The sequence below is a fragment of the Temnothorax longispinosus genome, chromosome 7 (assembly GCF_030848805.1).
Source record: "Temnothorax longispinosus isolate EJ_2023e chromosome 7, Tlon_JGU_v1, whole genome shotgun sequence".
NCBI lineage: Eukaryota > Metazoa > Arthropoda > Insecta > Hymenoptera > Formicidae > Temnothorax > Temnothorax longispinosus.
The window spans coordinates 21374279-21397518 of NC_092364.1; the positions used below are offsets into that span (position 1 = coordinate 21374279).

Here is a 23240-nt window from a genome sequence, read left to right on the forward strand (position 1 = left end):
CCCTTCCTCTTCCTCTTCTTGCGCTATTCTTCCGCGACCCTTTTCGGCCAACCCGTCAAAAAGTGTGCAAAAATACCCTTGCCATCTGTAATCGCCGAGGGCTAACATATGAACCACATATCACCACTGTTTCAAAAATACTGAGGGAAGATAAATATTGAGAATTGATGAGGGCGAAAAAAAGTGTGAGAAATTATATAGTCTCTAAAGAAATTATGAGTCTCAACCTTATTCAGCTTGAACGCTTCTTTCTTCATTTATCTTCTTTGGAAATAGATATTATGAAAGATGAATGAAATGCGCGATATAAGGAGAATCTGACGATTATTGAATATATTATGATCATTGGTGATTTATTAGATTTTCGGAATTGAAATTGTGTAACGATCGATAATCGGTGAAAACTTTTCATGATTATACGAACTATTGAAATTATTAGATGATAATTCTATTAAAATAAATTAGCTCGAAAAAAATAGATTATTATACATACAATACTACAATATATAATACAAGATAAGATTATAAAACTACTAATATATCATTTAATTTATTTAAAACTAGTATTTGTTGAATTAATTCATTTTTTATCAAATTAATCAATATTTTATGAGTATTGGTAATGAGAGTGGATTAATTAAACTGACAGATTAGAGTGGAGACGGAGGAATGATTAAAATCTTTAACCAGTCCCATATGATAGCGTGAACGTCGCGTCTCTATTATCTGTTCCAAGTCCATTAATGCGGCTAGCGTTATCAGTGTTGGACAAGGCTAGAGCGTGGAGCGCATTGTTCGCGCTAAGCTGAAGTGTCGTTTCCAGAATTTAGCGACATGCGATCGGAGAGACCCAGTTACTCGTTTCTGCGCGTTCCCAAATTCACCATGGGTTAGCTATTTAAACTCGTATCGCTCCTCTTGTGCTGTACTCCGAAGTATTTCGCCGCGAAAGTTATTTTTAAAGCCGAGCTAAATCCGAAAAGGAGGCGTATCGAAAAATAATAAAGGATACGAATAAATGAACGACAAAAAAGGAGCACGCCAGTAATTGTTATGCGTAATTCCATTCCTTCGCATGGTAACGATTAATCAGAACGTCGATAAAGGGTTGCGTGTACGCTTTCGGTATTAAGGTAAACCTTTAAGACCGTACGTAGCGAAATCACTGTAACCCTTCGTAGGTATGGCCCACGCCGCGATATCATCTCGGCGAACGCGAATTGTTATCGTATTCGTGACATTCTAATTTATTTCGAATTTATTCCTGCGCTACATTTGAATATACCCTCACCACGGCCGTTATCGCTGCTGATAAACGAAGATTGATTTATTAGCAATTTAACGAAAAATCGATTTCGATTTTCAAAGAATAAAGACGTCAATGTGGAACATATTTATTTCGTTCGCGTTTCTACGTCATTCGTGTAAATCTTCTGCGGATGCTATGAAGTTCAACGCGAAGAATTGCGGTCGTGGCATTCTCGTTGCACCGCGCACGGTACATAGTCTTGCAACAAAAAGATCGGCGTGTGCATGAATATGTATGCTCCCTAAACTATTTCGGTTACTTTGGGGCTATTTAGAGGTGCGGTATGTGAGGCCACCAAGAAAACGGCCCCAGAGAAAGAGAGTGTGAGAGAGAGAGAGAGAGAGGGAGAGAGAGAGTGTGAGAGTGTGTGAGAGAGAGAGAGAGAGAGAGAGAGAGAGAGAGAGAGAGAGAGAGAGAGAGAGAGAGAAAGCGACGGATCGGTTTATAGAGCGCATTTAAGGGGATATTCTAGATTGTTAGGTCGGGAAGCCTACTTACTGATACAAATGACAGAGCTAATTGCCGCGATTATATCTTAGCATACGCAATTAATCTAATCGTACGTTATTAATTTGTTTGCGCCCTAGCTTGGTGTACAAACGGCGTGATGATTTGCAGCTATTATTTAATGCTATCTACAAAATGCAAAAAACTATAAATTTTATATAAACGTCTATCTCCTTTTCTACATTTTTTTATAACACATATTTATTTAAAACGTGAATAATAATAAAGATTATTAAAACATGTCAAACTGCAGAGATCGACAATTTTATATAGATTAAACAATTCGTTTTTACGTGCAATAAAAGTTTGCGGCATCAACGACAGATTGTTGGCAGATTTATTCGCATTCGCGGCTCGGATGTTCAATAACGTTACACGTCACGTTTTCGAGGTGAAGTATCGTCGCGTGAGAACGAGAGATTTCGGCGGTAACAGTATTTTTTGACTATATGGAATGACAAATTGCATTACTTAAATGTTTGTCGTGTTGGTCGCACGTGTAGCAATAACTCGGTTTACTACAGAACTATTTTCGCTAGTTTAAATAATAAAAAGAGCTGCTAACACATAAAAATTCCCTGATGTCGCGGCGATTAAACTTTGAATCGTGATTTTTAAAGTAATTACACGCTTCAGTTTGCAAAAAAAATTGACGATATATGTTTTGCAGGATGTAAAAGTCATTAGTTTTAAATGTATATATATAAGGAAAGATATTTCCTATATATATAGGTACGACCTCGGGTACGACTAATTTATACAGCGTCCCTTGATACAATTTTTATACAAATCTTTTTTCCTGTCGCTTAAATTATGACAAATGATAGAGAATTATTGTTCCGCCGTGTATATCGTTGCTTTACTTCGGCGTGCCGTTGTTTTTGCCGTAGAAATGTCAGTCCCCGTTTGCGAAATTCACGGCGTTTTTGTATCGTGGCTGCCCATAAATCAGAGCGAAACAAAATGGGCTATATGTAACGCTCCGTTTCGACGGTCGAGTCGGATATCACGGAGCCACGGCAAGGCGCGGGTGAACTCGGCACGGACCCAAAAATTGGCGGATCGGCTCCAAGGAGCGCAATCGTAATCATTTCTGACCATATGTCGGATACAGTTAGAAATCATCTTGCACGTGCGTTCTACTTCCGCTTACGCGATCCGCGAACGATAGAACGTGTGTAATCGTGAATGATGCATGTAGCTTAATGCGTGTTTACTTTGTCAACAGCCGAACCGTCAGCAGCGTGTATACGCGAAGTTTAACGGCGCGCGACATGGACGTGGCAGTTGCTTGCGTTTGTGAGATAAACATGTTTTTACGTTGATATATAGATATTGTGTATTATACCGTTTGTATAAATTCAGCGAAAACGCGCCGATAATATCTATGACGAATGTGGTTTTTCACCAACTTGCTGAACGATTGAAAAATTCGGGTGTTCTTAAAGGGCTAATAAAGCGAAGTTCCACAAACATAACAAAGCTATACGTCGCGTCGCTCGTGTCGAAAATGCACAGTGCAGATTAGATTCGAATGGAGTATCGGCTACCTGATATGATACACGTGGAAGCAAATAAATCGTGGATAACCTCGAGCTTATGCCGAAGCGAAGGTTGGAAAGCCGGGAGGGCGTGAGCTTGTTTCATTTCGGCGACACGAGATTCGCTCGATTACCAGGCCGCGGATAAATTACGAGCTTAACGCGACAGAAGCCGCGTGCGATCGGAAGCTATCTGGACCAAAAGCGAATCTGTAATCGAAATTCAAACTTCGAATCCCCCATCGCCGAGGGATCAACGTGAAATAACTTCGTGCAGAAATATTTCCGAGTTTTTTTTTTTACATGGGCGTGATAACGAGACAAGTAAAACTTAAGCAAGCGTAAAATGTATGCTAGTTTTCACATGTAATTATTCTAACGTGAAATTATCTATTTTATTCGCAGAATTAAAATATAATAGCAGAATTTTAGATTATTTAAATGCTTTAAAAAAATTCTCACATTTTTAAAATAAACGTAATATCGCTTATATCAGTTTTAATTTTTCGATTAATTATGTCCATAGAGAAAACATTAGGGAAATACGTTATTATTTGCACGTTACATCGAGGCATCCGCGTACACATGCACGCGTACTCTCGGGTCGCGTACGTTCGCCAATTTAGCGAGGCTCTAAAGTTACGTGCCCGCCATACAGGCGCGTTTAAATCCATATAAATACCCAGGCTCATGAATCTATCCATTAATCAGATTGGCGATAGGGGCTCGACGCCTGAGTGATTTCCACCCCTCCGCCAGCCCCCGGATGTTTCTTTTTTCTTCCGCGAGCCTCTTCGTAGGAATGCCTCCAACACGGCTGGCTCCAGAGGTCACTAGAAGGTGGCAGCACTTCCATTAAAATTCGACACGAACCTTCTGTGAGAATCCGATGTGTGTTGTACATACACACATATAATATATCTGTATATACATATATACGTATATACGCGCGCTTAGGTACCAGTCGCGCTGGAAACGTACGACCCTCGGTGGCACGAGCAAGTGCACGGATTCATGTGTATAGGTGCGAAGTCGGGGAGGACTTGGCCTGCGTTTCGTGGATTGTGAGAGGAATATCGTTTAGTCGACGTCCTGCCCACCCACTTAGAGCGAAGGGTTGAAGAGACGTGCGCGGAAGTGCCGGAGCCAATTTCGATTGCCCGTTGTGGCTCCTGCTGCTTACGATGACGTTTCCAATGTTCGCTAACGAGTCTTCGTAATTGCGCGAATCTATACTTCCTTCGCTCCCTGCTACTTCTCAATCGGCGATCCGAATCTTTTTCAGGATTTATTTCAGTTAATGTTTTCTCGACGATTAATAATGAAAACGATCGATCCGCCTGTCGTCATTTGCAGCTACTTTAAAACTCTTCTAAAGTTTCGATGTCAAGTCTTTTGGTGACCGAGTCCCGAGTTAAGATTCCCTTAAAGTGAAATCTGTTTAAAATTAATCGTGAGAAATGGTACGTTTTATACGAGACATTTGTTTATTCATTTATAAACTAGGGATAGTAACGTTGGCTATTCTACGACTTGTTCTCCAATTGTTCTCCAATTGTTGTTCGATAGGTTCGAGTTATCTCCGCGATAAAACGTCGAATCGGTCGTTTCAATACGCTTCCACGGACTTACGATCACGATATGAATAATGAATAATCTTGTGACTTTCTCGGATGCGCGTGCATCGCCATTTGGTCGATTTCAAAGAATCACGCGGTTTTCTTTAATGTCGTCAGCGCAGAGTATAGCGAGGATAAAATTTATCTCTATTGGCGAATTATTCGCGCGACCGCGTGAAACTACTATATTAAGTAAGTTTACGATTTTCGCGGGCTTGCATGCTAACAATGCTTTTCGTACGGTTTGTCATGAACCGCACCTATAGAACTGTGTAAAGTTTACACTGTAAGGTAACTCAGCCACATAGCCTGACATTACACGTTTCAACGTTCGTCCACGTAATTTGATCCTTCTGTTCTGTGCACCGCAACTTTAAACTTCTGCAAATTAAGTCCATTAATAGCTTAACGTAAATTGAGATGTATGAAACATTCTTTCCCTTAATAAAGTAAATATTTAAATTAATAATAAATTTGTCGATTTCGCGTTCGATTCTCTTTATCGCATGAATAATTCCCCCTTTCAACACGTTTTACTTTGGGACCGTGTAAGTCGTTACTTTGGCATTTCCTCTTCCAAATCTAGGCGTATCGCGTTCAAGGTTACGCCCCGCATGCAAATTCGCGATTACTTCGCGCAACTCTCGTCCATCTCCCTCGCCGAAACTATCGCCGCAAATTTATCGGTTTCGACAACGGGGAGGCGCGAGACGTACGAGCGTCGATTTGTCGACGGCGAGAATTATATGGAATAGCGTGGACCAAATCTCTCCGTGGAGGGCTGGACGATTATCTCGCGAGGACGGGCGGCACAGAGCGAACGACGTTCGGTTTCGGCAACGACAAACGAGTGATCCCCGAACGCAATTTTCCCGTGTGTTACGCCTCGACATTAATTAGCATCCTCGGTAATCCTTAATTTACAGCGCCCCAACGAGTTTTACAGAAGTAGGTAGCTAACCAGCTGGATAGGTAGCTAGGTAGGTTGGTAGGTAACGAACAGCACCATTGGTAGTTTCGCATAGGAATTGGCACGGTGGTGCACTTACACTGCTAAGCGTAAAAGTGGTAATGGTAAGTAGACGTAGGTACGCGAGAGAAAGAGAGAGATAGATGATGAGGGGATAACGGCGGTGCAAGAAGGCGGAGGAGGGTAGGGTGGCGACCGAGGGGTTGGCGAGGGTGAGATTCGACAGACACCACGGACAGGGACGGGGTTGAGGGGGGCAGGGGTAAGGGCTGTGGCTGGGGCCGGAGAGTCAGACCTGACCGAGAGAGAAAGAAAGAGAGGAAACGATCGCCCTCGCGGGACGGTGGTGGGGCTGGTAGGGGCTGGAGGACTCCGGGACAGCGGTGTGGTGGGGACCTCCACGCGCGGAGAGGGATGAAGAAGAGGGAAGAGAGGAGCGAGCGGAGGAACGGAGGTCGAGAGTCGAGACTCGAGGGCTGCCTCACTCTGCGGCTCCCGCCGCTCGGGAGCAGACACGCGGGGCCAAAAGACTAATTTGAACTATTTTATTAACAAAAACAAAAACATTACATATTTGTAAATAACACTACTAACAACTGTAAACACGAAACAGCAACAACAGCAACAACACATTTCTCCTAAGGACTCTCTTTAAATCTTACCTTACACCTGTAAGACAACCGCCTGTAAAAAGAAAGAAGGGAAAGGAAGAAGGGAAGGAAGAAGTGAAAGAAGCGCGCGCGGCCGGACAGAGAAAAAAATTGAGAGAGAGAGAGAGAGAGAGAGAGAGTGAAAGAGAAAGCGGGAGAGAATAGGAGAAGGAAAGAGCGGGACGTACGACGAGGTAACTCCGATTTTTTTCAAAGTAGACGTGTAATACAAGCGCGTATACACAAGCAATACACAGTAAAGAAGAAACAAGCTACAAAAGAGTCGAACGATAGAAAAATCGTCTATTTTCTGAAGTTATTCCTCAGTCGGACTGGTGCGCGGCGCGGCGGAAGTGAAGAGGAGACGAGACGAGAGTATAAACGCGAGAAAGAGAGAGAGAGAGAAAGAGAGGGAGAGAGGGATCACCGAAAGGCGAGATCGTAAAGAGAGCACGCGTCGACTGCTACGGGACGGGATAATCGCATTTTAAGTTCTCTCTGTACTGTGTGACCCTTACATTATTTTGTCCCTCCGATAGGGACAGGTTCAGTGTTGTAACTTAGGATATAAGAAGATTAAAAAGAGCTCCGGAGCGCACCACATAAAGATAGAAAGAGAAAGCAAAGGAGGACCTGAGATTTCGGAAGAAGAGAAGTCAGAAAGACAGAAATAGTGCGTGGTTTGTGACCGGGAACGCGCCCCCATCCAGGAACGTTTACGAGAGCGAGAAGAGAGGACCGGGATCGCGAGCAGCGAACAACGAGGAACGGGAGGAAGGAACGTTCACGAAGAGGAATGGCTCCGAGCGTCGTATAGAGATACAGTGGAGCTCCAATTTTTTATACTAGAAGAAAAATCTAACAAAAAAGCGTGAAAGAGAGAGAGCGAAAGCGAGAGAGCGAGAGAGAAAGAGAGAGAAATACTCGGGAGAATCAGGGAGAGTGCGGAAGGGGAGCGGAGGATCGATTCTGTCCGTGTTTCCGCGTGCACTTCCACGTGTGTCTTTCGATACGACGAAACTGCGAGAACTTCTCCAATCCTGACCCATTCGAGTGATCTCCCATTCAAGGGAAGAGATCCAGGAGAGTCGGGGTATAGCGAAACGGAAAGAGTGACACGTTCGTGACACCGTCGATCGATATCCGGTCTCGAATAACATAATCCGGCTCGCGTGCACGCTCCTTTGGGGGATATGTCCTGCCGTTCCAGAGGGAGTCGTCGTCATCCGGGAGCGCAAATTTCGCAACGCCGAGAACAACGTCAATCCGAGTGTCGTTCCTGCGTCCTGGACCCCGCGGCCGGCAAGCTGTCCTGACGAAAAAAGGACCGCCCCCTCAGCTCGTCCCGATCGAAAAAGCGCGATCATCGACGAACAGCAGTCATATCAGATACGCGATCGTCCCTAAAACACGCGGACCCGTCGCGAAGAAAGGTCCGCCCGGGGATGCCCGCCAGGCCCCAGCTACGTTCCCGTCTCGCGTACGTTCAAGGACGATGACGATCGGCCAAGACGATCGGTAAGATCCAAGCAGCGCGTTCACGCGCCAGCATCGCGGAGATGGCGGGCTACAATCATTCGAACCCACAGCGTGTCGTCTACCACGCGACCTACCCGACGCCCCTCGCCCCAAGTGAGTCTATCTGCTGTTTACGCACCCGGTGTAGAGAATCCCGCAACATTTGACACGACATGTCACTCGTTGGATCACACGACACGTACTATAGTCTTCCGATACTTTCGATTTACCATGGGGGTTGAAGTTTATTTGACATCGTTGCTGAATGGAATTTGAGAGGGTTTAAAAATTGCTTTTGATCGTTTCTCATTTTATACCGCAGAGGAAACTATATTAATTTATGAGTTTCTAAGGAACGAGAAATTTCTTGCTCCTTTTCGCGCTTCTTTCTTCGCTCGAGATTATTAAATGAGATTCGTCAACGTTGCGCGCCTCCCAAGGGTCTCATTTTATTTCAGCAAATTGTGTCATTTCAAAGATTTGCGTTGTGAAATCTTGAACTTTGAAGTTTATAAGTGACTTCAATTTCTTTGACTGTAAATTGAAAGTCATTAAATTTTAAATTTCAATTATTTTAGTATACTATTTATATTATTTTTTTGTGGCACGATTATGAAAAATATATGAAATTAATATATAAGATATATTTGTTTTATATTTGCAACGTAATGATTTTTAACTAAATAACATCGCAACGTTGAAATTCCATGCAAGTAAGCTATTGCTTTTACAAAATTCGCTATAACGAAATACAAGAGATCACGACTGCGCTTAAGTATCATACTTATGATCGAAAGTTTAGTTAATGGCGCCTAGTTTCGGCGAGTTTCGCGAATCAATGAATATTACATAGACCGTAGGCGAATGAAGTGCCATTAAATAAATATTTGATTCCCTCGGATAATTCCTGGCTAAATACTCTAGGTATTTCCGGAAAATGTTTTGCTAAAGACGAAACTTATTTTGAACTCGCTCCAATTTGTCAGATCTATGAGAAAGATTACATGAAAACAAGCTATTGAATAAATAAATTGTACTGATATAAAATATGACACGTTTATATGCTGGTTTTTAGTCATACAGAGCAATTTTAACGGATCTTTTCATGAAAAGAAAAAAGCACTTGAGCAATGAATTTACTCTGGCAGCTAAATAAGATTATCATAAGTTAATCGATCATAAAAATTTCCTGATCGCAATCGTGATTTAGGTTTATATAATTTCTGAAGAGCTAGAAAAATATGGTAAGTCACACATTTGTCTTCATTTCTGCTATTATTTCTTGCGAGAACGCGGCAATTTTTATTTTTTTTTTTGACGAATGTTCTATGTGTGAGTGCGCGTGTGCGTCCGTGAAAGAAAGTTCCTTCTTCCGGAGAAACTGTAACAAAAGTTGTATCAAACGGATGAATTTCGTTATCTCTACGGCAACTTTATGGCTACTTTGATCGTATCGATTCAATTTTACACAATGGATTGCATAAAGTACAGAAAGTGTTTGGTTACAATGGCGTGGAAATTTATTTATACTGTATTTCGCATTTCGTATTATAAAGGGCAGCACTTCAAGAATGCACGACGCATGATATTGCCGATATATCACATGGGAGAGCACAGATGTCCCGTGCGTAATATCAATAATATCGAGAGGAAACGCAAGCGCTGCGAAACGGAAGCATTTTGTCAAGCAAATAGCCTCCCGGTTGATGCCTCGATATACAGAAATACTCTCGGATTCCAATAATTTAAGAGCAGAGTGCGCAGTCGAATCTCACTATATTTACAGGATGGTGAATTATTTTTGCAGTACGCAATCAATTTTCTTTAAGTCCTTTTATAAAGAAAATTTTAATCTTTATTAAATACCATCCTATATTTTTTACTATACTTTACTAAGTCTTTACTAAATATTATAGGCCGTATATTCGTATTATGTTATAGTTAATTGAAAAAAATTGTTTTTAAATATTCCTAAAAGGTTCTTTACAATACTCTTATTGTTAAAATAATTTTATTAATTATTAACACCGTGCTAAATAACAATGAATACCTAATTATGATACCATTTTAATTTTCTGAAATTCTCATTATATTTCTCGGTTCTATCTTAAAAAAGTAATTGTGCGAAAGCATGCTAAGGTTCTCGGTAAAAGAATCTTTAGACCGTCGATTTTTATTTTGCATTCTAATGGGAGTAGGTAGTTCACGGCACGTTCGCGGAAGGTGCAATCTATTACAAGTGCTATTTTATGGCGAGCGTGCATAATATACATGGCTTAGATCGATGGAGAATTTCGATCGGTTGTGTATAAACAGAGTTAATGACACATGCAACGTAATGCTAAAGCTATACCTGCAACGTCGCGAGTAGAGTGTGAGTGTGGGCAGTCGTTAATGCTCATGACACAGTATAACGATTCGCTTGTCGATCCGTCTGTAAAACTGTCACGATCGATCAACACGCACGTCGGCGACATAAATTTTAGGTTTTCCGTTAAATAATGTAACGGGTCACGGAACAAATCGCTTCTGAAATTGATGCTTTCTACGATTCCACATTTTCTAGCGCGCGAGAACAGCTATTAATTGAGATAATTTATCACGCAGATGGCGACCCGATAAAGCTTCCCGAAAATCTGGAAACCTTGCCGCGAGCTGAACACTTTCCAACTCAGAGGCATCGATGGAACACCAACGAGGTAAGCCGCCGCCCGTCGTTCATTCGTTAAACGCGAATTATTAAATTCATAGGTCAATAGAATACACACGTGTAACCTAAATATTCAAAGATCTGTCGATGTCATATTTGCCGATTGCACGACATCGTGTTAATGTCACGCTTTCGAATTGCAATTTCTCATGCCGCACAAATCGATAACAATTAGATGAGTAAATGTTTATTATATGTGAACAGACTCTAACCATAAAATAATACTTTAACGGTCTAGATATTTCGAGAGAGTAAAGTGTTAAAAATATCTCTAATATTCATTTAAGGACATATCGTATGTCATATGTTACATAAATTACATTTTACATTAATTTAAGATACATTAATTACACACTACATTAATTTAAGAAAATATATTTTATTTCAATAATAAACATTTGTGCTGCGAGTACATTTTTCCATTTATTTAAACGTTTACTTTTATATTAGATATCCAAATATTAACAAAAACTCTCTGCTAATCCGGATTATTACTGTGCTCGGCTCGGACGTGTAATATGCCTGGAATTTAACGACGAACTGCATTTCGGAATGAAACGGGGGCAAAGTATCAAGTACCAATGTATCTTACGTATGGATGCACTTGCATTCTGGCTCTCGGAGCACATCCCTCTTTGCGGCGGTCGCGTGCCCGGCCGCGAATTCCGGCGCTAGAGGACCGATCTGGTATTACCGGAATTCCGATGGACCATTCCGCGCGTCGTCCCTTTTTTTCCGGCGTAAATTTTATCGTGACCTCACCGAGACCAGAGCGGATATATATATTTACACAAGACTATACGGGAGTAAAGTGGGAAGGTAAATAACGCGGCGCTCGTTCATGTTCGCGGCGCGGTTAGGGAGAATAGATGCAGCCAATGCAATCTTCGCTTGTGTGCAACCTACAGCGATGACGTTAAGGGTGAAACTGCTCGAATGGTCCTGGTGAAAAGTTTAGGGGCGGCAAATTTGGGGCACGTGCTTAACTTATAACGTACTTCAATTTTAATGATATATCCTTTGATATACTTAGAGTCGACTCCGTAAGCGAAATGTCAAAGAGTAAACGTCAAAGCACTGATAATTTTAGTTAATCGTGAATGACTAAAAATGAAGAGCATCATTTAATTTAATTTTATAATTTGTTTTATAATATGTTTTATGGTGTGTATGTGTGTGCGATATAATAATTATTTTGTTCCAATTATTTCACTATTTTTAAAAAAATAACATTGATCAGTAATATTTGAGAAAGACAGCTTTTTTACGATTATTACGTTATTTATTTATTTTTTAATTACTTTTTTTATACCTATACTGCTCTACGAAATACGCGTCGGTTGCATTGATTCCCAAAATTTTATCGGGCAGCCTAAAGTATCGCGAGGGCAAGGAGGGGAAGTGCTGTTTCAGCGTTTCGCTTGAGGAGGTGAAATTCCTGGTCACGACCCTGGCGGTGTCGGTGTGTGCAACGGCGCGGCTCCACGCCGGTGTGTGCAGCGAGCGTCGGCAAGGGTGCACGTACCCACACTCGTGCGCTGCACACGTAGACCGGCTTGCACCGATGCAGTCCACACCGCTACACTCTGACCCAGGTCGGTCGGCCTCCGATCAATAGCTGGAGCCAGCGAGAGCTCGCAGCCGGCGGCGCTGAGCTTTTCAGTATCGCCGAACGAAACTCAATTGCGATCCCTGTGTGCGCGACGACTATCATTGTAAACGATAAGTCGGCCGTCCCTCCTTTGCCCCTTCCCCCTCACCCTTACCGTTCACCACACGCTCGTTACCTTTCCGAATTCGCCCTCCCTCCCCGGTAAGTACCGGAAATTAAAAGTTGCTGGAGGGAGGAGAGTCGTCGACATCGCTTTCCCGAGGAGTTCTCAAGCGACTTCTGACGAAGAGAGAGGTGGTGTGCCTCTCTTTATCATTATCTTCTTTTCTTCCTCTTCTACAGTCGCATTTTGTCTCGCGCTCACTGTCCGGTCTCTACTGTTTCTCCCGCTATTTCATTTTTGCTTTCGATGCAGATTGCTTTCGTCTACCTTCTAAGCGATGAAAATTGGCTCCCTTATCTGACAAATCTATTAAATTTCATATTGTCGCTGGAGCAATTTCGCCCTTATTCCAATTTCGGCTTCCGTCGTTGCGATACTTGATAAAATGTACAGGTTGGAAGCATCGATTTTATAATGGCGAAGGCGCTGTTAGATATCGAGAAGATATTTAAATGATATTCAAACGCGACGGACGCGGCATCATGCGCATCGCTAATGAGGCCAACAGAGGCAGGAGGGGCCGAATACAGTGTCACAGTGTTCGCCTTATCCGGTTACCTATATTATCAAGTCCTTGGGGGTCCTAAACATTATCCTGAAACATTATCGATTGCGCGAGCCAACAAATTTGAGCTTTGTTGAAGAACTGAAATCACGCAAAGTGATTTATACCAATGTTGATACGCTCCCTGGAAATAGAACTGACAACTTCTTCCCCGCGGCCGACTATATTTATAATCATCGATTAGATAGTTTATGTGAAAGCATGCCAATTTTACAGACTAACACTCCCAGAGAAATAATAAAATTTCTTTTTCTTTTCACGGATACTATTCAGCGATAGCATCTATCTTCTTGAAGTTTCGAAGTTATTTAAACGTTTTTATTTCTATAGAAGCTAACAGAGTTTCGTGTAAAGAGAGCTTCCATGTGTACAGAGTCCATTTCCTTTCTCTCTATCCAACTTCTATTTAATTTTGTGTGAAGCAGACTTCCATTTATATAAAATCCAAATCTTTATCCCTCCAACTTATTTTGTTTAATTTATAAATAATCATGTATTTTTCATTTTCTTAATATTTCTCATTTACTTACGTAATTCAACATTTCGTCGGCAATGCAAACTACTGGGCATATAATGTTAGCATACTTTTAGAAACACTTTTAGAAGTAGGTACTTTTAGAAGAAAAGATATATTCGTTCATCCAACATTCGAAGCTTTCATTTTTTTTCCACTCGCCTAGATTCGCGCGTTTAAATCCGGCGCGGCGCGAGTTCAATCTTATTTACATTTGTCAACGTCCCGGCAGCGTTATTCCGCTGCACCCCGCGATTTATGGAGCCACTCAGCCCGGTCGATTCATTTTGCGCGCAACCGACTCTGAGCCGCGAGAGGAAGAAGTTCGCGGACGGGACAGGTAACGGAGTAAATTTTCACGGTCCTGGAAAGTTTATAAATCCCTTGTGCATACTGTGCCGTCTGGGCGGAATCCCGTAGCTTCTAGGCGAAATCCTCCTTCAACGTGATCTTGTTTTCTCGCGCGGCGGCTTCCTTTTGTTACGCTCTCGCCCGCTCTTTCTTCTCTCCGTCGCGTCGCTCGTCGTTGCTGCCGCATTTTTCACGCGAGTTCCGACAGCATACGTGGATCGTAAGTGGATCTCACACTTTCTCATGCGGAGGCTTCTCGACGAGCTGCCTGCAATCAGAAACGTTCCAAGGATTGTCAGTGATTTATTATTTTATTTGTCGTGCGCTTATTGTAACGCGCGTTCGCTGTATTCGTTCGAAATCGTTCGAAGTCACTTTCAAAGCGAGCATAAAGATCGCGGGAATTGAAGTACTGGCTGCAAGTAACTCAAGGTTACTTCTACACGCACGTTTTACGATTTGTTTGCTGTGCTTATCTCGATAAGCGCGGGCATTAAGTGCAATAGATGAATGCTGGCTGCGTGCATCTCTATTCTACTACGATAGTGATCCTATATAATAAAATGTTTTTAATTTGCGATATCTTCTAAGTAATCTGCATGATATACTTAAGCATAATAATATTTAAAAATTACATTAAATTATAATTTATAATAATATAATTAGGATATGATTACTATATTTCGTGATTCTTAAATTTTTTGAAGGGAATATATGTTTTTGCAATACATCAAAGTTTTATTTTTGATTATTTCTCTCGCAGGAAATTCCGCGCTGAATGGAATATTTTGTCCTGTTTTTCCATTTTGACGCCAATAATTTTCAAGATTTCTGACGTGGCTCTCCGTTCTTATTACCTTCGCCTGATGAAATCCCATTTGTACCGAAACAGGGCAATGCTGAATGCATACGTAGGAGGGGTATTACAGTAATAAGTTTTAGCACATACGTACAGGCGAGCGCATTTTGCACATTTAGCATTCGTAATGTGTCTTAATGGCACTGATTTATTAAATAATCTCCTACTGCAGTGTTAAAGGAGGATACCTGGATAAGAAGTCTTTTACTTTACCTAATTTACTATCCTAATTTAACGCTACAAATACTTCTGCGCAAATTGCAGCCGCACATAAATTTTCGAAGCTTTGTTGAGTCTCCCCCCCCACGACGATATCTACGATGATAATAAATTCATGAATGTATCATTCTTATTAAGTTAACGGATTTACGTTAAGTAAGTGTTAAACACATTGAGATCTCCTTTTGTTAATTAAATTTTAACAACACCAATCTAACTTTATTTTTTTTCTATCGTGTTACGAAGAAATAGCTTAAAAAATTTTACAGGTAGGGATAAGAGTGTTTGCTGATCTTGCAGTGATTTCTGATTCAATTATTTTTTGGGTGCATTAAACTTGATTTATTGATGTGAAATGATATCTTTATGTGGCATATATATGTAAATGAAGATTGCTCTTAAAACAATATTTTCGTTCGCTTATTGATTTCCGATTGTATACGAGAATAGAAATACGCGGTCGTTAAATCGCTCGGATTCGCGAAAGTACACCGCGACGGCGGCCGTTATAATTAAGCACCGCTTTAGACCGCTTGCCGTGCACCTTTTAATTGAAAGACGTTTCAGGGGAAACCCATTATCCGAATATATTGTGCAGTTTGTTAATTATAGCCTCGCAGTTTTATTACTAAAGTCAAAATTAACTTCGAGATAACTTTAGTATTCATATTGTTATAGAAATATATTGTTTAATCTCGCATGTTACAATTGTTCATGAATCAAATATTTAAAATATAAAACAAGTATATTAAATATGCAATTATATATGAATTTAATTAAAATAAATTATCGATTTTTAAAGAATTAAAATTTAGGGCAACTCTCCGCAACATATTTTATGTTACATATCCTTAAAGTTCTTTTATATCTCAATAATTCGCAATAAATCGTAAAATTGTAATATCTATCGATGTGTGATAAAGATTGTGTAAGAACAACCTTGGAATCGAATAAATAAAAATGACGTGACTACGGAAAGATTCGCTGATCCGGAAAGTTCGCATACGTACGTCGAAAATTACATTGCCCTCGATTCACGAAATCGCTTCATTGAGAATAGAGGCACGGCTTTTCGTATCCGGAATGCATCTCAGAAATTGTATACGGACACGTTCCGGATCGACATCTCGAAATGGTTTCCTCCCTGTCATCTCAGAAAAATTAACCAATTTCCTAAGTCTTTTGTGGAATACTGAATAGTCGCGGCAACACAATGCAACCGCAGTCGATTCAACGACGTAACTAGCATCGATATTTCCATTGATGTCCTCCCAATTACCGATACTGTAAGACAATGACGATAATGATTGCGGGCACCAATTAATTTGTTACAATTGTGCGATTATTAATGTCTCTCTCTTCCCGAGGCTGCACGAACATGCGTAAATAAACGGTCCGGAAAATAAAATTATAGTATTTCAGAAAATCTTCAGAACTACAAAACAATAGAGAACCAATTGCTTTTAACAATTGATAAAAATATAAATGGATACGACGAATAATTTGGAGTAAAGATGTGACCGTCGTTTTTATATAATTTTCAATGTTAAAAGTTTTTTTTAAATAAAAGCTAATATTAAAAGTGTTATTTTTATTTATTTTTGTCTAAAATATCTGCATTACTTGAGACACGAATGATTTGCTTTAAATTTTTTTTTATTGACATGACACTCGATTTTCAGAATCGAAACATTTTTTCTTTATCGAGGAAGCTCGATTTTATTTAAGACTCTCCGTTGGGAGCTACGATTTATCGACAGAATTCCGATACTCGCACGTGTGAGTTACGAATGTGGAAAAGATGAACTGTCTTCGTCCTCGGCGTCGAAAGGAGAGTCGATTTATCGCTCCTTTCGCATTCGTAAATCAGGTAGAACACATCTCTTCCGGTAGCACGTGAGACAGAGAGTGTCTCGTTTATATACCTCTTAAGTCGAAGGAAGAAATCTATAGCCACTCTCTTTCATTTTCAATATTCCTAGAAGACCTATAATTTTTGCGTGCTAGCTTTGCGTGATTTTAACGTCCGAATGCGTACGTCATAAAAAAATTGCATATGAAAAATAATATTTGATGTAAATCATGAAAACTCTATTTTACGAGTTAGTTTACGTATGAGATGACAGATAATATATATGTGGTTTTATAAAGAAGAAATACAAAGATAGGCTAAAGAAGAATAAATAAAACCGTTAATTTCATTGATTATTAGAATGACTTTAAAAGAAGAGCATAATTCTTCACAAAATTTTAATGACATGTTGAAATATTCATATTATATAATACATGCATATTTATAACAATTTTGTTAAAATATAATATTGGACATTTGCACGTATGATTAAAATTTGTATGTTTTTAAGGTAGGAATTTTTATAAAAGCGTATTTTTGTCTCTGAAAGCTAATTTTTGCCGTCGCAATCGATAATCACGTTTATATTTTATGAGTTTTTTTTTGTCACGTACGCATATGTGGAAAAATATTATAAGCTAAAATATTCTATGCGTTGCTTGACCTATTTCACGATCACGATCACCGCGAAACGCAATGCACAGCACAATATGCAAGTGCGCTAGGAATTTGTAAAGGATTTCAGAATTTAACAACAATGAGCCATATGCTCCTCGAACAACGTCATACGATAAATCTCGGAAAAATAAGCGATGCGCTAATATTAATGTTAATATAACTACGCTATACTAATATAACTAATATTAGCACAAGTTATATGCTAATATAATTAATTATGTTACGTAACTTCCAGTTGTCTAAACTCTAGTAACAAATGATGTTGAGTAAACGTTGATCAAACTAAAATAATAGCATATATTATACGCGTGTATATATAAAACATTTTTACAGTTTTTATGAACTAATGGAAAGACATTAGCGCTTGATATTAATGTAAATAATTATATTTGCTGTTCGTCAAATTATTTTTTGCATAAAGCTACTTGTGTTATAGGTATTTGACACAAATGACCCAATCTGAATTAAAATATGCTTTAATTAAGCTCTTAAAAAAACCCGCATTTACAATATCTCTTGATAATAAATATAAAATTTCAAACAGTGTGTACTATTCACGTTAATTATAATATGCAAAGTATAATATCCACAGCACAGAGATTAATTGACGTTCGATTTTTACGAGATTAATATATAGTATACGAGATTGACTGGCGTATGCGCGAAACGCGTAAACTCGTGATAGAACTTTCGTCTGCCGGTTTAACCTAATTTTTGTCTAGACACATTCCGCGATTAATCAAGGCAAATGGACGTGAGCGCGAGCGGGGAAGTTGTAGCGAAGGGACGCACGAATGCTTGTGCCCGAGGCCGCGAGTATTCGTCTCCGAACGGCGGCACGAAGCATCCTCGCTAGAATGCAAATGATCAATTAACCAGTTGTAAATCACTACAGCGTGCCCGGTGGGGGTTTTATCTAGCCCCGCTGTCGGTACTCTGCCGGTCTAATGGCCGGCGGAGCCGGCACCGGGCTCTTCCATCCTATTTTCATATGCTCTCCACGATCTGGCTATATGAAATGCTCCAAAAATGAGCAAAAACGAGCACGGCTGAAAATGGAAGGAAAATTTTTTTCATTTTGTTCTATTACGGTGATCCCCGCCCCGAATAATCCCTTTTTGTTGGTTGATTTATTCTTAGTCAGCAATTTAAAGCATATCTTGCTATATTTTAATTCGATGTCAATTTTTTTTGTCTCGTACCATATATTCTTATTATATTCATATATTAATATCGATTCTGAGCGAGTTACCATGTGTTTCGATGGAAAGCAGCTTGATTCACGCTTGAGAGAGCTCTGTTCCTCAAAATAAACCTTGTTCCATCGAGCGAAGTTTTGTATAGTGTATCATACCACTTCATATATAATAATAGTGGCACTGTTACTATTATTAAACTGATATTATATTTATTATATCATGTAGTAAATCGCTTTGTCTATTTGCTGTTATCCTTGCTCATCTCTTATTTTTGCCACCCCTCATCGACGATATTTGTTATCCAGGCCACGTTCGCCGGAGAACCTTTCGAAAGTTGAAGCTATGCCCATGGGGCGCACACGAAGGTATTAAGTAGCCTCCGGATTCCCGGTTGCCTTCTCGTGATTAACATTTGGAACGGAAAAGATATTCTGAATTAGTAATTGGAACTTGGTTCTGGACTAAAATATTACAGCAACGTATCGAGCTCCTGTGCCAATTGATAATAAGATATTGTCTCTTTATGTAAATGTTTTTAGATATGCTACAAACTGCGTTTTATTGTGAGAGGATAGACATCACGACTTACGAGTCAGGTCTTCTAAGACAGGATAGCGCGAATGTTATTTAAGTAAGAACCAGTAAACGAGAATGAATTATTCGTCGGTGGGTGTGTACTATTTTTCAAATCCGGTCACATGTTTTCCATGCGGTCTCGGCGATCATATTTATCTTGAAAATCCAATCTTGCCATGCCTTATCTAAAATGAATGGTGTGTGGGTTCGGTTCACATAGCGGGCCCAATCAAAAGCTGGCGCTGTCACTGCAAAATGTGCGCAAGATACGTGGCCCGGCGTACATGTAGCCCTGTGTCGTGCGGTATTCGGGTTATCCTCAATACCACGTGGAAGATAGCCGCAGAATCTCGCGGGAATTTAATTTACACTTGGCAGATGGATGGTGCTTCGCGTATAACAAATGCGGACCGCAGCCGTTCTAGCCGAATGTGACAAATGTTCGTATTTACGGCTCGCATTTCGCTCATCGAATACTCTATTTGCATTGCTTCTGCTAAATGTAACTTATATGTAATTATAGAAAACATTCTTTAGCAGCCTGTATCGATATGTTAATATAAAATACGTTCACGAAGAATTTATTACTTGAATATATCTTAATATACTGTTTTATATTGTGAATAAATGTTAGACCAATACATCATAAATAATTACAAGATGTTGTTCGATATAAAATGTATATATTGTCCTAGATACATCTCATATATGAGTCGACGCGAAACCGAGATCATGGCCAAGAAATTTAATGGACTAGAGGGAAAGACAAGCCCACGATAGGGGTGGTGGTGCTGACAAAAGCTCTAATGACGTACGATAGTAACCTTCGTGAGGAGCGCGATACATATTCCGGCTGATATGCATATTTAGTACCGTTCTATAATTTTCTCCGTAGAAATGCACGGGGCACTCTGCCAAATCAGAGAAATTGAATCGGAAGAGAATTTTTAGGCGGAGCGCTTTATTACGTTATTATATTTCAGAATGTCGAGGTGGCTCTCTCGCACTCGCTCCGCATTTCCAGCTAAGTTGAAGGCAAACTCGCCTAATTAGAATATCGCGAGAATCGCGCGCATTTATTACACTCGTCATTATTCCCGGCCCTCTAACAAATAATGCTTAACACAAATACTACGCCACGACGCACAATATTTCTGAATATATAATGTATTTAATTTGATTTAATTTAACTACGCCATGCGAGATTATTCAATTGTTAACAATTATGATCTTTGCCTCACCGAGATTTATAATCGTTGAAGCGATAAACAGCGATACAATTTGTGTCGTCAAATAATAATTTTACGTTTTGAATAAATGCACGCCTCGTTACTTTTGGCCTCTTAATATTGACTTGAAATTTTACCGGCGAGTGCCTCATAATTATGGCTAATCATGGGGGCACTCGTACATATATTCGCCGCTGCCCATTATTTAATTCTTCAGATCGGTCAAATCAACCGCATGCACCGGTTCGATTTGCATTATTGTACGTTAGGTCGCGTGTCGCGGGCGCTCCTGGCTACCTACTTAGAGCGCCTTCGGGTGTTGAATTCTTTATTTTTTCTCGCGGACGCTGGCTTTCTTCTTTTATGTCCTCAAGTAGCCTGAATTGCTGATAAGCATCGCATGCTGTGGTACGAATATTTATAGAAGCGAATTTTGCATTTTTATTCTGATTATACCCATCGTGCGGGCCCGCCAAGTGCCGATTGTTGCGTGCCACGTCGCGTCGGCGCGTGTGTACGTTTAGTTTAAAGGAGGATGAAGGAGGAAAAATGGAGGGTGGGAAAACGGGGATTACAGGGGCCGAATATCGTGATACGCGACATCAAAAGTCCTCGTGGTAATTGCATTTCTTAACGTCAGTACCGGTGGCGTTACTTCCTCCTCTAATAATGCCGTACTATCGCGCCGGCCGTCCGCTTAAAATTACGTCGAGCGGTTCCTCGCGGCGAAAATCAATAATGAACCGTAATAAACGGCGCTGTTATTGTTAGAGGCGTGTAAATGCGAATGACGCAACATGCACATTTCGCGTTCCTTGCCGTGCTACCGCGCGCGATGTAAGGTATACGGATAAGACATCCGGCCCGAAGACAGTTCCTCCATTTTTCATACGCCAAGTACGTCGAGCGCGTATGTGTCGCTGCTGAATTATTCATTATGTTAAGTATTTTTGGTCCTGATAGTTAGAAGACCCGAGAACTTTCCAAGCCAGAAGTCTCGTCCAAGAACTCGAGATTAAGAATAATTATTTTGCCGTTTTGACTTGTTGATTATGTCACGTCGGACAAAGGTAAAGGTAGGATCTTATTCTGTCCGTGAAATTTGCATCTTATTATTTTCTTTTTACATATTTCAACAAGGTTAATCGACAAACAGTTTCTTAACTGTTTTATAATTAAATTTCCACTTATTCAAAAATTATTTGATAGATCGGAAGTGTCTGTGAATAATGTCTATGTTACTACGAATAATACGTTCTCTTTTAAATCATATTATAAAGATATTACTAGACCGCGTTCTTTTGAGAAACATAATTTTTAGTGCCTGTGTAAATATATCACAGAAATCGTCGTTCAACGTGTTTGCGACCATCTATGATTCCATTTCTCCGAAGATGAAAGCACAGTCTGGAAGATAGATCGGAGATACGTCAGCGCGACTTTCGGACTGAAGCCAAATCTACAGAGAAAGGCATATGTCAGCGGAATATATCTAAAATGCATTCCGTACGGCTTTTATAACAAGTCTGTTTTGGTATAGTGTTTCTTTGCGCGGTTTATTTTTACTTTAATATTTAACGTGTGCTGAAATAAAATATCAACAAATAAAATTTAATCGGATGACTGAATTAAATATGCACATGATGTTACAACACGTCAATGATATATAGCATGTATGAGATATCGGAATTATATGTTGTGTAAGTAAATGCAGCCTATTCCTTTATTTTCAGGAAATCGCCGCCATCCTGATCAGTTTTCAGAGGCACGCCGAATGGCAAAGTCGGGAGGTGAAAGTACGACCACGAAGTGGTTCAATGTTACTGTACTCGAGGAAGAAAGTACGCTACCGGCGGGACGGTTATTGCTGGAAGAAAAGAAAAGATGGGAAGACTACACGGGAGGATCACATGAAACTGAAGGTAACAAAAGCAAAAAGAAGTTATCGAGTATTTAAAACGTTTGCAACCTATTCTAAAATTCATTAAAATTTCATCACTAAAATTGACGAAAGAAATTGCGTGAATTGAATGAATCATTACATCAATCTAATACAGGTTCAGGGAGTCGAGTGCATCTACGGCTGTTACGTGCACTCGGCGATCCTTCCGACGTTTCATCGCCGGTGTTACTGGCTACTGCAGAATCCAGACGTTGTTCTCGTTCATTATCTGAACGTCCCTTATCCGGACGGTGATGCGAAGCTGGCGGCCCTGCCACCCTGCCTCGCGCTGCCGCCAGACAAGAAGGAGTGGACGCGAGACGAGCTAGCGTCGCAATTAAGGCCCATGTTCCTCGGTGGAGATGACGATCCGAATAATCCTCATCTCACTCAGCACTCGAACCATCCCGTCGACATGATAGTCTCTCAGCTGCTCGATAGGCAGAGGGCATCCTCCACTTCCTCTACCAGCAGCACTCAACTCGCACCTAGGAGACTTACGCCCGACAATCAGGTATTGTGTTACACTTGAAATCTCACAATACTCTGGAATTTCTTAACAATTATTTATAATGATAAAAAGATTACCTATGGCAATAATTAAGAATCTTATTTTTGTGACAATCTTTTCTAAAATTATTATTTTACGTGATCGCA

The 23240-nt window shown here is 40.3% G+C and overlaps 1 protein-coding gene across 6 annotated transcripts in view; it reads left to right on the plus strand.

Moving 5' to 3' along the window:
• Camta (Calmodulin-binding transcription activator) overlaps positions 1 to 23240 on the plus strand; it is a 49346-nt gene that overhangs the window by 13752 nt on the left and 12354 nt on the right. For 4 of the 6 annotated variants that reach the window (XM_071784467.1, XM_071784466.1, XM_071784469.1 and 1 more), the window contains exons 4-6: positions 10722 to 10813; positions 22375 to 22563; positions 22699 to 23097. In XM_071784467.1, coding sequence (XP_071640568.1) covers positions 10722 to 10813; positions 22375 to 22563; positions 22699 to 23097 — 680 coding nt within the window. Of the gene's footprint in view, positions 1 to 5057; positions 5169 to 6410; positions 8229 to 10721; positions 10814 to 22374; positions 22564 to 22698; positions 23098 to 23240 lie in introns of those variants that run through there. The other 2 variants (XM_071784470.1, XM_071784471.1) reach the window with 2 other exon arrangements.